This window comes from Anabrus simplex, chromosome 6 (assembly GCF_040414725.1).
Source record: "Anabrus simplex isolate iqAnaSimp1 chromosome 6, ASM4041472v1, whole genome shotgun sequence".
Taxonomy (NCBI): domain Eukaryota; kingdom Metazoa; phylum Arthropoda; class Insecta; order Orthoptera; family Tettigoniidae; genus Anabrus; species Anabrus simplex.
Window position 1 is genome coordinate 76,151,269 of NC_090270.1, and position 14,529 is coordinate 76,165,797.

General features: G+C 37.2%; 1 protein-coding gene across 1 annotated transcript in view; it reads left to right on the forward strand.

Annotated features, from left to right (window-relative positions):
- Positions 1 to 14,529, forward strand: part of LOC136875501 (chromosome partition protein Smc) — a 97,315-nt gene that overhangs the window by 19,313 nt on the left and 63,473 nt on the right. The window contains exons 2-4 of the mRNA XM_067149050.2: positions 185 to 294; positions 4,387 to 4,502; positions 4,630 to 4,882. Coding sequence (XP_067005151.1) covers positions 235 to 294; positions 4,387 to 4,502; positions 4,630 to 4,882 — 429 coding nt within the window. The 5' untranslated portion in view covers positions 185 to 234. The remainder of the gene's footprint in view (positions 1 to 184; positions 295 to 4,386; positions 4,503 to 4,629; positions 4,883 to 14,529) is intronic.

Genomic DNA, 14,529 nt, shown 5'->3' on the forward strand with positions numbered 1-14,529 from the left:
AAAGATTCATAAGCTAATTTACAAAGTTTTATTAGTTTGAGAAAATTATTTTTTCTGCCTGTATAGTGAAATAATGTTGTAGAACACTAGGGTGGTATTTATTAAATGTACATTGTTATTGCTTTCTGACATATTTAGCATGCCACAATGATTGTGAACATCAAGAATTTTCTGTTAATTTTAGTTTGTGGAATTGGATTCCAGGAAGACTTATCAGCTAGTAAACTCAGTGATATGCAAGAAATGTATGAAAGGAAAGTGACAACACTTAAAGAAGTCATACAGAACTTAGAGGTATGTTCATATTGAACTATTTGTATTTGTTATTTTAGAATTAACATCTTTCTTCAAATTCATCTTGTAGTTTTGTAGAGTGATATTATATTTAGAGTTTCAGGATTTAAGACAATTTTTACAGATGAACAGCTTTCTACCAATCTCTTTCTGCTATGACAGAAGTCTTTAATCTGCAAAAGGTCGCGTCACAGTCTTTTAGACCGAGTGCATACATTTTTGATTCTTTTAAAATGGTTTCACAGTATAAAGCTTCACCCCTCCCTGTACCTTTCAATGGACTTGTCCACTACACATGCTTACATTTGCTGTTCCCCACTTTTATCACCACTTAGTGAGTGGAAAGCATTTTCTGTAAGCCTGGTCGTTTACACTGTACGCGACTCCCGACGTTTGTCATCCGCGGTCTTTGTTGTTGGTATAGAAGTGTTTGGTGAGTTTCATTGATATGTTTCTCTTCAATAATACAATGTGTTTTGATACAAAAACTGGTATTTAGTTTCCCAGATATATATATTTTTAATAATACAATATGTTTGGCTACAAAAACAGGTATTTATGGTAGTTTCACAGATATATTTTTCTTTAATAATATGATGCGTTTTGCCACAAAAACCGATATTTAGTTTCATGATATATTTTTCTTTAATAATACAATGTGTTTTCCACAAAAACAGGTATTTTGTTTCATGGATATATTTGTCATTAATTATACAATGTATTTGCTACAAAAACTGGTATTTTGTTTCTTGGATATGCTTTCCTTTAATAATACAGCATGTTTTGCTATAAAAGCTAGTATCTTGTTTCATGGATATACGGTAATTTTCTTCCACAATACAATGTGATTTGCAAGAAAAACTTCACTTTGTGGACATGTTTTTCCTTAAAGATACAATGCATTTTGCTACAAGAACTGGTATTTTACACTCCCCGGTCAAATCAACTGTATGCGACCCATCACGTAACTCTTTTGATGTGACCCCTCGTGGGTTAAAATAATAATTTTATGTGGCTGGTGCAGCCCTTGTAAGGCAGACCCTCAGATGAGGGTGGACAGCATCTGCTATGTATGGAATAGTGCAAGTTATTGTGGTGGAGGATAATGTTGTGTGTGAGTTGTAAGAACTTTGGAGACCGCACAAACAAAATGATAAAATGATAAAATGTTTAAATTTCTTTCTTTGATTTAACTCACAAAAATAAGTCTATTAACTTGTTTGTCAGAGATAAATTTTAACTTACTATTGATAAATTTTGCACTTTGCACCATTCTAATTATAAGTATCCTGTTATACTTAGTACTACCATATTCTATGTTGACACTGGTCACCCCCTTCCCCTGGCAAACTAGCAAATGTAACAAACTATCAAATTGGCAATTTTAAGGTCTAGTTTATTTACAAAACTTCCCTCAGTTGAAGGTTGCCACAATGGACACAGCATAGTGAAAAAAATTTAATTATAATTTTGATTTATAATATTGTTGATTGCAATATTTTCATAATGTCTTTTAACTATAAGAGTTATACCATCTACACTAGTGTCCAAAAGTTAAGCATAATTACTAAACGAGGCCATACCGCCTAATAGGAATGTCAGACGGATTGCTGAACAAACGGAAGCTGACTCACACACCATATATCACACAACTTGTCCAAAAAAAAAACCAGTGTCAGAAAGGTGACAGCTAAGGTAGCTAAGGTACACCTTTGACAACAACTAACAAAACTTGGCAATGTCTTCCACAACCAAATATGCTGTGAACAGGGTGTATGGTTACCCCTAATGGCCACACATGCTTTGCAGCGTCGTCGCATGCTCTCTATCAGATGGTCCAAGAGCTCTTGTGGCAGTCGATCCCATCCTCCGAAAGGGCAATGCAAAGGTCTTGGAGGGTCCTTGGTGGAGGCTGACGGGATGTAATTCGCCACCCCAATGCATCCTAGGCATGTTTTATAGGATTCAGACCTGCAGACCTCACTGGGCAGTCCATGCAATGAATGTCTTCCCCAGCCAAAAATTCATCCACCAGAGCAGTGCAGTGCAGTCGGGCATTATCATCCATTATCATCCATTAAGAGGAAGTCTGAACCAACGGCACCTCTGAAGAGTCGAACATGTGGTCTCAGTATCTCATCCCTGTATCTCCAAGCGTTAACAGTGTTCCTCGGACCACCCATGAAGATGTGCAGGTCCATAGGCCATTAATCATGATGCCGCCCCACACCACGACGCCACCACCACCATACTGGTCCTGTTCCACGATGTTCCTATGGTTGTATCAGTTACCTGGTTCTCTCCAGATTAATGTGCGACGGGAATCATTCTGCAAACTGAAGCAGTATTCATCTATGAAGAGCACATGCCTCCATTCAATCATGATCCAGTTTCGATGTTGACGGCTCCACAGTAAACGGGCCCGTCTCGTCTCTGTGCTGGAGTGAGCAGGACGCACACCGCTGGACGTCGGGCAAACAGCCCTGTTGTTCTGAGCCTCCAATACACAGTTTGCTGGGAAACGGCAACCCCCGAGACAGCTGCAAGCTCCGCTGACAATTGTCTTGCAGGTGCACTCCGATTTCGTCGGGCAGTTATGGCCAGATATCGGTTTTGCTGTGGAGTGGTTACCCTTGGTTGACCTGGTAGTGGCCTACGACTAACATCTCCTTTGTCTTGAAATGGTCACCAAAACCTGGAAATGACACTTTGTGGCACATTCAAGGATACGGCGACTTCGGTCTGTGTCTGGCCTGCTTCCAGGCAGCCGAATATTCTACCCTGCAAAACGGGGTCCAGATGGCATCGTTGTACCATTATGTTGTCACGTTCACCACGAGGCTACACTCTACACATTATAACAGGGCAAATACGACTGAGGGAATATGGGGCGCAAGCACTGGCTGTGTTTACCTTGCGGTTACGCCGCTAGTCAAAGCAGGGAACACTCCTTTCCTATACAGAGCGAACATGTAAGGTTGGTAGGTGCATATGTTGTGCGATTTCCTGTTGCCCTGCTTACTCGTAACTTGTGCTTAACTTTTGGACACTAGTGTAACGGTGATTTTTCAGTAATGAAATTGAACCTCATAAAGCTAACAAAGATATAGTTTGTAGTTCTGGAACGTCTGAATTAAATTTCTTCCAAAAATTCACAGTGAATTACTATTTATTTAAGATCTATTCTCTGGTGAAGTCTCATATATTTAGCTCATTCTGCATGGCTAACACGTAAAACCAACCACAAAAAAATATAAAAATGGATTTTACAGGAACATTCACAATTTTTTCAGTTCTCCTGACAAATTGACAATTTGCACTTTCGTTAGTTTACCAGAGAGAGGGCAGCTTGTTAATGAGTGTAGTAATAAGACAATTGTTCAGTTTCACAGAAATCATCTTTCATGCTCTGATTTCTGATACAGAATCGTCTTCAAGTATTCTGTGATTCTTTGTCTATGTCATCATCATCATCATCATCCTAAACCATCTCCAGTTTCCCGGGTGTGGTATATGAGCCTCCTCCATCTCATCCTGTCCTTGTACCATTCTTCCTCCACCAACTTGTCCCAATCATGACCTCTCAGCGTTACATCGCTCTTAACTAAATCTATCCATTTCCTTCGTGGCCTTCCCACGGGTCGTCTTCCTTCTACCTTTCTGTCAAATTCCTTCCTTGCAGTTCTGTTTACTGGCATCCTCTTCATGTGACCAAACCACTTCAGTCTTGATATCTGAATCTTATTTAGGAGAGAATTGTCTATTCCTACTTCTTCTCTAATTTTCTCATTCCTAATCTTGTCTTTCCTGGTTTTCTGGATCATAGTGCGTAGGAATTTCATTTCAGCTGCCTGAAGTTTGGAATTATCTCTATTGGTCAGTGTTGTGGTTTCGAGACTATGTAAGAATTGGTGTATAATAGGACTTGTACAATGTCATTTTTGTTTTCATGGGTATTTGCTCATCTTTGTCTATGTATGGGTATTAAAGTGATGGCCTCATGGACAAACATGTTCAATGAGAGAGGGGGGAAAAAAAAAAAAGAATTTGTTAAATAATTCTCTTAGAAATAAACCTTTACTCCCATTTCAGAGTCAAAACAATAAGCTGAATCAAGAACTGGATCGTTATCAGGCATCTCTTACTGTGAACAATGGGAGTCCCAGCATTGCATCTCTTGCTGATGAGGTGACGTCACTTAAAACAAAGTACGATATATACAATGGCTTTAGAGGATTTAATATAGTGTTATTAATGATTATGTGATATTATATAAGTGCTTTTTTATAAGTGTATGCTACTGTACTGACTTATGACAATTCAAATGTTATGTAGACTTACTGATCTTCAAAGAATAAAATCAGCCTTGGAAGTCAGCCACAAAGAAGTAATAACACAGTATCAGCATGAGATGGGAGCAACTATTGGCCAGCTGTCCCGAAGACTGCATCATGCACAATTAAAAAATGATAACCTTGAACTTGCTTTAGAGTCAGTAACAAAACGATTAGAACTGCTGGAGCAGCATCACCAGCAACATATAGCTAGTGAACAGTTACTTACTCAGCAGTTGAAACAACAATTGCAGGTAATAACTTAATGTATATGATAAGATATCCTCATCATTAAAATTTATCTACATTTCTACAGATGTACTGTGAAAATATTCTCCCTTTTAACTCAATATTTCTTTTTTTTTTTTTACATATCATTGTGGCCTCTTAGGAACACAGTCAACACTTGTTGTCAGTCTTTCTGGATTTCCAGTACTCTTTCATCTTGATGGAAAATATAGTTCTTCACTCTTTGGACCACTTTGCACCAGGCTGTCTTCTCACTCTTACTGGAAGAGCCTTCAACCCATGTACCCAGTCCTTAAGTCACTTCTTTCTAGAACCAGTTTCTCAGAGACACTGGCCAGATCCTCCTTCATTGCAGTTACCCATTGAGTGGTACATTTCCACATCATGAGAAGATCAAGAATGCTTTGAGATATTCTGGTGTTTGAGATTCAAGACAGATGATCATAAAACAGCAGTGCTTCCTCATAACAACTGAGAGCTTCTGAAATTTTGAGTACAGCTCTGCATTTGTCCTCAGGTAATATTCGCCCTTGAATTTTGATGTGGACTGAGAATCTTTCTTAGGAATTACCTCTCTTTCATTTTGATCATCTTTGTCTCACGGTGATGAGTGAGAGCCAAGCATTCAGCAGCATATAAAGTTTCAAGATATACTATTGTGGTGTAGTGGCGATATTTGGTCTGCCATGAGATCCATCTGGGCTGATAAGTGGGTTTGCAAAGGTGAAAATCTATTTCCATGCATTTACCTCGATATTTCAGAACTTCTTTCTCTGATGCATTAAAGACAATGATCTCTCCAAGATGCTTAATATGAATGCAATGTCTGATTTTTCCATGTTTGTTATTGAGAAATTCAGTGGTATTATTACAGTCGAACTTTGAATTCTTGAAAGGCCTTCAAGATACTGAAAATTTGAGATACACAAAAATGAAAAAGAGGAGGGTTACCATTACAGTGCAGTATTATAAAATAGTCAACTGTTGCTGCTTCCTACTATTATTGTTACTAGAACTACTGTGGGCCTACCATTTGGGGTTTTAATGCTACTGTACTTATACTGTACAAGTTTCAATCGATTTTACTGCATATTGTCTATTTTATTAAACTACTATGCTGTTATATTGCTAGTACATTTTACAGTACTGTAGTTATAAATTAAAATCTTTGAAAAGAAGTCTGTCAGTTTCTTTGACCTCCTTTTCTGCAGTGCCTGGTTCTCCATGAAGTTTTCTAACAAGTTAGCAGCTGAAAATTGTCTGTACGCAGCAACAAAAACTGGCCAGAATATCTCCTCATCTGTTGCACTGTCACTGCTTCTAAGATTTCCCTGTCTGTGGGGTGCTCAGTTATTAAAACATATACATTGATGAAAGAGTTGTAATCTTCTTCACAAGAAAGAACGTTTTGATAATTCAACCATTCTTCAGAAAGAGGTTCATCCAGATCTCCTTGTTCTTCAATTTGTTTTTGACAAAAGAAAAAAAATCGCCTTGCAGAAGTAGTTAGCAAATGTTTTCTTCCTTTATATCTTCCCACGACTGTCCCGATTCCATGGCTAAATAGTTAGCGTGCTGGCCTTTGGTCACAGGGGTCCTGGGTATGTGGTTATCCATAGTAAAAAATGTAGTCATTTCATTCTCCAGATGTAACGTATATCCTAATGTGTCTGCAGCGTTACTACGGACAACCACATCTACAAGGGGCATTTCTGGTTACACGAGATTGTCATTTAGACCTACCACCCTCTCTTATGAGTAACTTTAGCAGTGATTTCTACCAATGCACCAATGTTTACTAGTGCTTCTCAATTTACTACGATTTTTATCCAACATTCCAAGATGTCTTCATCCATATCGCCTCCAATTCAACTACGTATTTTCATCCCAATTTTAAATAATAGACTTCAACCTCATCATATACCGTATCTTTTATTCGTACTATTCCTATCCAGTGAAGCCTTGGGTTTGATAATCTGTTCTCCAGGCGTGATATATATTGTTCAAGCTTTTTATCAAGAAGATCATTTTCAGTGTCAGACATGGATTATTTTTAAAATACAATGTGACACAATTACTTTTAGATGAACGTTTTAATTTTTCAAAGTTATTTTAGTATGTGTACATATTTTATTAAATATTTTTATGCTGTAATTATTATGCAACCACAATATCAATACCATTAATAGTTCATCAGTACGATTTATGTAATTTGATAAGATTCCTCAGACCAATGTTTGTTTTAAGATTGAACGAGACTGATGATGCCCAATAAAAAGTGGGCAAAACATGTACTTTTAAAATTCTGGTAATTTCTATGTGCATTTGACCACACAATAGTGGAATATTGTATTGAATAGATGGTATTATAAATTACTCCTTGTGTAAACTTAGTAATATAAACAGAAGCATCTCATAAGTTATGAAGTTCATTATGGTCCATATTGACAATTGATCACTAGCAAATGGTAGAGAAATTAAGACATACAGAATTGTATTCTTTATTGTTGGTTGTATGCAAACATATGTTTCCAATTAGATCATGGCTAAACATGACCCAATGTATGTAGGGTCGAAACTAATATCAATCATATAGGACACTATATTAAGCTAATGGTATTGAACAGGTGGACCTTTCTCTACTCTTTGATAGTAAACAGAAGCATTTTCCTTGCTTTGCATAAACACTTCTTATCAAGTTTGCTTAACCAGGCTTCATAAATTATTTCCCTTGTCATCCATGCTTTCTTATTGTTTTCATAGTCCGCAGGTAATGATTTTTACTCTTGAAAAACACCTTGGTTTTGCAAATTTACCAATTACCAAGAGCTTTAGCTTTTCAGTACCAGTCATGTTTGTCACAACTATTACTGTCTTTCTTTCCTTGCTTCCTTTTCTGCCAAGATATTTTTTTAATCTTTAAATGCCAGGGTCTTTTCTGGCAAACATCTCAAAAACAGACCAGCTTCATCAGCATCAAAAACATCACAAGGATCATAATCAACCAGGAGAGCTGGTAGAACATCTTGTCGATAGTCTTCATAATCAGCCTCAGACACACTACCACTTTAACCTGAAATAACTTTCTCCACGATTCTGTTGTGATGTTTAAATCTGTTTAGCCATCCTGTACTAGCCTGGAATGATTCACTGCCTAACTCCTCAGCAGATTTATGTGATTTTCCACGAAGTTTGATGCCTTGAAGTGTAATGTTTTTGTCCCTCGTACACTTCACCACTAAAAAAGTAGTTTCCTCCAACTGAGGGTAATTTGAGCTCTTAATATGTTTCCTTTCCAATGAAAAGCATGACTCCTTGCATAGCACTAGAAATCTTGTCATTATTTTCCATAATCATTGACAACATATTAGCTGGAACACCAAATTCCACCACAATATCCTTTTTCTGTCTCACACCTCTTTCCACTTACTGAATCAATTTTAATTTTTCACTTGAACTTAAACATTTCAGTACATGTTTCTTCTTCATGGTGTTTCCATTACTGACTTACACAGTCAGTCAGAAACTACAGTACACCTTTTACAAGGTTTTCAGCCAAGGTCACGAAGTACTGTTACTTGGTGCGGGCATAACATAATTATAACTTAAAATCCAATAACAGTATTTTATTAGTCCACCTATTCAATACTGTCCACTTGTAAGTGGTTACAAATACTTACGATTACAGACACCTTTGGGACATGTTGCGCCCTTTCTGTAGGGCATCTTCAGCCTTAAATCAATCTTAAAATATTAACCTTAAATATTCAAATAAGAAGCTAGCTAGATAATTAGCCTTGTGACCTTATATGCTTAAAATTCTGGTACATTAAGTGTGACATATGGACTACACTAAATAAAAACTGTGATAAAATGTAATTGGAACACTATTACTTAGTCATTCTAAAACCATGTGTTCCGAGACTAAAACTTGATCTTCAATTTATATGAACTTGTGAAGTCCTTATATAACGTCTCTTTGAATTGTCTCCTATTTCTCCAAATGCAATGGTAAAAACATATGTTCTAACAAAGGAAACGTAACATCATAAGCAAAGGAACTATGTCTTGCATAAGATGTGCTAATGCAGCTACTGTTGTCATTAGATGAGAAAGCATCTTAAACCCTCTTGAGGTAGTTGTAAAATGAAGTGAAACCTGGAACTGTTGTACAAGATCGAGAAGCTAAAATGCAGAATACCATGTAGTCACATAGCATGTAGGGCTCTGCGTAGAGAACATTTGATAGCCTGCTGGATCATTAATTTACATATGAGGGAGACTGAACACCCGTTCGAATCTATAGAGAAAGATCTGACAATAATTAGGAATATGGAAAAAGGGAGAATGTTAAATGAGCTAGAATATCTATTTAGATCAGACATATAATAAAGATCAGAATCTTAATGATGTCACTGACATTAAAAGCTCTTTACATGAATTAACACCTGGATTATTAAATATGGTGAGTTCAGGTAGAGTAAAGACCCCTCATATATTAATTATTTATGCTCAAAGGCTCCTTCCATCTCTCCAAGTATCAGGCCTGCTCCTGCCAATCATAGTAACTCCCCTCTTTCAACAGCCTTGATGCAGATAGTCCCGCCTATGCCCTACTCCCTTCCACTCTCCTTAACCCTTTCCCACCCACGTTCCCCACCGCCTCTGCCGCATAGATACAACACCAGGAACAGTGCTAACACACAACTGAATACTGCTGTAGTGGAAGGTCGTGTGTAACATTTCACGGCAAACATGTAAGTACCCGCTCTAATTTAGTCAAATAGAAGACCTCTCTCTTTTTGATTTTACTTTCCTTCTTCTTACAGAGAACAAATGATCCAGTAGACTATCAAATGTTCTCTACAAGAAGCCCTACATGCTATGTGAGCTACATGGTATTGTGCATTTTAGCTTCACGATCTTGTACAGTACAGTGGTTCCAGTTCGCACTTCATTTTCCAACTACCCTAAGAGGGTTTAAGGTATTTTCACATCTAATGACAACAGTAGCTGCATTACCACGTCTTATGCAAGACATAGTTCCTGTGCTTATGGTGTCACTTTTCCTTTGTTAGAACAAATGTTTTTATCATTGAATTTGGAGAAATAGGAGACAATTCAAAGAGACGTTATATAAGGACTTCACAAGTTCATATAAATTGAAGATCAAGGTTTAGTCTCGGAACACATGGTTTTAGAATGACTAAGTAATATGATGTAGATGTTGATTCCCATAGGGGTGGTGTGCTAAGTCCCAACTGATGAGCCTAACTTGGCACACGAGGGCGAAACGCAGGCAACCAAGAATGAGTTAGCTGGAAAATTTATAATGTCCAATAACGGACCATTATATTGGTATGACTAAGTAATAGTTTTCCATTGACATTTTATCACAGTTTTTATTTAGTGTAGTCCATATGTCACACTTAATATACCAGAATTTTAAGCATATAAGGTCACAAGGCTAATTATCTAGCTTCTTATTTTAATATTTAAGGTTAATATTTTAAGATTGATTCAAGGCTGAAGATGCCCTATAGAAAGGGCAAAACACGTCCCGAAGGTGTCTGTAATCGTATATATTTGTAATCACTTACAAGTGGACAGTATTGAATAGATGGACTAATAAAATACCTTTATTGGATTTTAAGTTATAACAACTTTCAATACGGAATAATTATGAAGTTTGTAACATGTAATAACATAATTAGCTGGAGTTTTCCTCTTACTGTTATTGTCTGAGGAACACATTGGCCCCAACCTAACTCCTTTCCCCCAGGTTGCTCTGGAATGTATCAGACCACACAATACTGGAAGAAATAATTTCTCCAGGTACCGTACCCAAGGTGAACACAAAACTCATATTCCAGTCTCCTAGTGTCAAGTCCCATGCATAGCGCTAGAAATCTTGTCTTTATTTCCCAGCTTTGAGATAAAGAGTAGCTTATTTTCAAAATGACTATTGTCCACTTTCCTAAATTTGTAGTAAATAACAAAAAATGTTTCCAGACCTAAAATCTCTACCAGACTCCTTGGAAATATTTTCTTGATATTCTTTGTATCATCAGTTATATTTTTTCTCAATATTGTCTGTACAGACTCATCAGTTCTGCTATAATGTGAGAAATTAATTTGGACAAAGGTCATTTTGAAACTAAAGTATGGACAAGAGACAATTTGAAAACAAATACATTGGACAAGAGACTCTTTGATTCTAAAATGAGGATAGAAACAGAATTGCACAATATTAAGCATGGTTAGTAAGTAATACGATTGCAATAAAAGTAATAATTGAGTTGAAAATTAATTTGAAGGATATAGTACTGAAAACAGCTTTTATTAACGAATAAGCATACAAAAGTCAAATATTTATGTTTGTGTGGTACTCTCAGAATAAAGTTCAGGCTAAATTAAATAACACTTGTTTCACACTTAGAAAGCGAGTTTTCAATCCTTACAACTCATCAGCATCCTCCATCATACAACCCTCCAACTCATCCTCTGACATTTTATCACTTGTATCTCGATTAATTAGCGCACTGTAGAACTGCAAATCAGGATTTTCCTCCCACCGATCACCAAAACGAAGTTCCAGCAGCCTTTTTACATCAGCAATTTTTGATCCCTTTATTGGGACACCAACGGGAATCAATGGTAAAGGTAAATTTGAAACGTCCACACTTCAGAATAATTATGAAGTTTGTAACATGTAATAACATAATTAGCTGGAGTTTTCCTCTTACTGTTATTGTCTGAGGAACACATTGACCCCAACCCAACTCCTTTCCCCCAGGTTGCTCTGGAATGTATCAGACCACACAATACTGGCAGAAATAATTTCTCCAGGTACCGTACCCAAGGTGAACACAAAACTCATATTTCAGTCTCCTAGTCTCAAGTCCCATGCATAGCGCTAGAAATCTTGTCTTTATTTCCCAGCTTTGAGATAAAGATAAATATTTTATGTCTGAGAAATGAAATATTCCTAGAGTTATTGAAATATTCAAGAAATAGAACTTTGAATTACTGAACAAATATAATGTACGAAATAGATACGTTGCCACCAGGAAATTAAAATTACATCAAGGTTTCGAAAATTCAACATATAGAAGTTCAGCTTATGTAAATTAAACTGTATCATCATCAACATCATCATCATCATCATCATCATCATCATCATCATCGTCATCATCATCATCATCATTTGATTCGACCTGGTCATCTCTCCAAGCATTCCTAGAATTAAGCATCAAAGACCAAAAGCTAGGAAGGAGAAGGAGAAGGAAGAACACATTTAACTTATTTAATATTGCATCAACACAGATAGGTATTATGGTGACGATGGGATAGGAAAGGGCTAGGAGTAGGAATGAATAGACTGTGGCCTTAATTAAGGTACAGCCCCAGCATTTGCCTTGTGTGAAAATAATAATGATGTTATTGGTTTTACGTCCTACTAACTACTTATACAGTTTTCGGAGACATGAGGGTGCCGCCGGAATTTAGTCCCACAGAAGTTCTTTCACGTGCCAATAAATGTACCGACATGAGGCTGACGTATTCGAGCACCTCCAAATACCACCGGACTGAGCCAGGATCAAACCAGCCAAGTTGGGGTCAGAAGGCCAGCGCCTCAACCATCTGAGCCACTCAGCCCAACATTCAAAATGAGAAACCGTGGAAAACCTATTCAGTGCTGACAACAGTGGAGTTTGAATCCACTATCTCCCAAATGCAAGCTGATAGCTACATCACCCAAGCCACAAAGCCACTTGTGCAGTAAAGAAGAACTTAGGGAACTTAGGGAACAATAGGAAGGAGAGATGAAGAAAAACATTAAAATATAAAAGGACAAAGATAAACTCTACATTTTCACTTATTGATGTGTTCATAGATTGGCTCTCCATTCAGTCCCAGTTCTTCTCAGCTCATTTCTGCTATCCAGCTTCATCAGCAGGTTGTCCGCCTCTGTAGCATAATAATTAGTGTTATTAGCTGCTGTCCTCAGGGGCCCAGGTTTGATTCCCAGTACTGCCAGAAATTTAAGACTGGCAGGAGGGCTGATATGTGGATGAAATGGTACATGCAGCTCATCTCTATTGGGAGTATGCCTGAAAAGAACTGCACCACCTCAGGATGAGGACACGAGTTTACTTTTGTCCACTCTATGGCTAAATGGTTAGCATTATGGCCTTTGGTGCAAGGGGTCCCAGATTCGAACCCTGGTGGGGTTGGGGATTTTAACTTTTAACAGTCCTTTCCAGAGGCAACATGCCATTTAATTTAATCAGTGGGTTGGACATGCACATTCACTGAAGGGACCATTCTTATGAATTTCTCTTTGCTTCCTTCCTGTCTTTCCTTGTGTTTATCCAAGTTTCTCTCAACGTGCACTTCCAAGGGTAGAAAGAAGAATTCTTAACAATGGCCCCCCTAATACAGTGAGAATGCCCATGATAAGGTTGGATAGCAGAAATGAGCTTCTTGGAGGCTTCCTAGGGGCAAATGCAGCCAGACATAGAGCTGACCACTCTATCCCATTTAGTGCTGCGGTTACAGAAAGTTGAACCTTCGTGGCTTGTACGGCGATGGCTTTGCTTTCATCATCACTGTTGGCTTCTTTGCATTTTACATGTGGGTTGGGTTATTTTTATCTATACTAAATTCCTTGAATGTAGGCAGTGTTTCTGCCACTCAAGATGTTTTAGTAGGTTTTTGTTTATCACTAAATATAATGTCTTACAAGATATTGCATTTATTTATGTTTTTCAATACTATCATCCATTTACTCATTCATACACATAATACATACTATAACCAAGTACCACTTACCCTCCCCTCTCTGCAGAACAAAGTTATTACCTACTGACTTCCCCTCAACCCCCTGCATAGCAAATCTTAACTGGAACAAGTTCACTGGCCTCAGTCCAAACGTAGTCGCTAGATGTAATGGGCAGTTAGCAGCTTAAATTAAGTGCAGAAAACTGTCTCGAAGTTACTAAGGTGACATTTATAATTTTGTCTCACTTGTTCATTTTGTATATCATCAAATGAAAGCCAAACATTTTTTCTTTTCTTACCACTCATCTTACTATGTTGGTTCAAAACCAGATCACAGCACAAGCAACAAGGATATGAACTAGTACATCTGACACTAGATGGATACTGATCTAACAATGGACAAAAGCCTCTCAATAAACTGTTAAAATATAAACAGTCTTAGTTATTCCTGCAATAGAATTTGAAAGTCATTCAAAATAGTAGGAATGAAAAAATTAATGAAACAAAGTAGTTTTTTTAAACTCTGTTGTTAAACCATGGTTTAAATCAGCCAACCTTGCTTTTTGTAATACTGTATCAAAAAGTGAGTAAAATAGATATAACAGAGAGTAATACTAATGAGATATTGAAGCTTGCAGTTCATTTTGTATCAGGCTGAATTTAACTCAGTATTAGCCTTAAGTTGGCCTTCACTCTGTTATGATATTGTATCTTATTGTATTTGATGAAAGTCTTGAAAATCCTTGCACTCATAAATTTGTAGGGCTCCAAGAAATTGATTACCCTCTTGGTGAGCATGGGATAGTCACATCATACTTTCATCCAAAATTCAGAAAGAGGATAATTAGAAAATATATTTGTTTGGGAA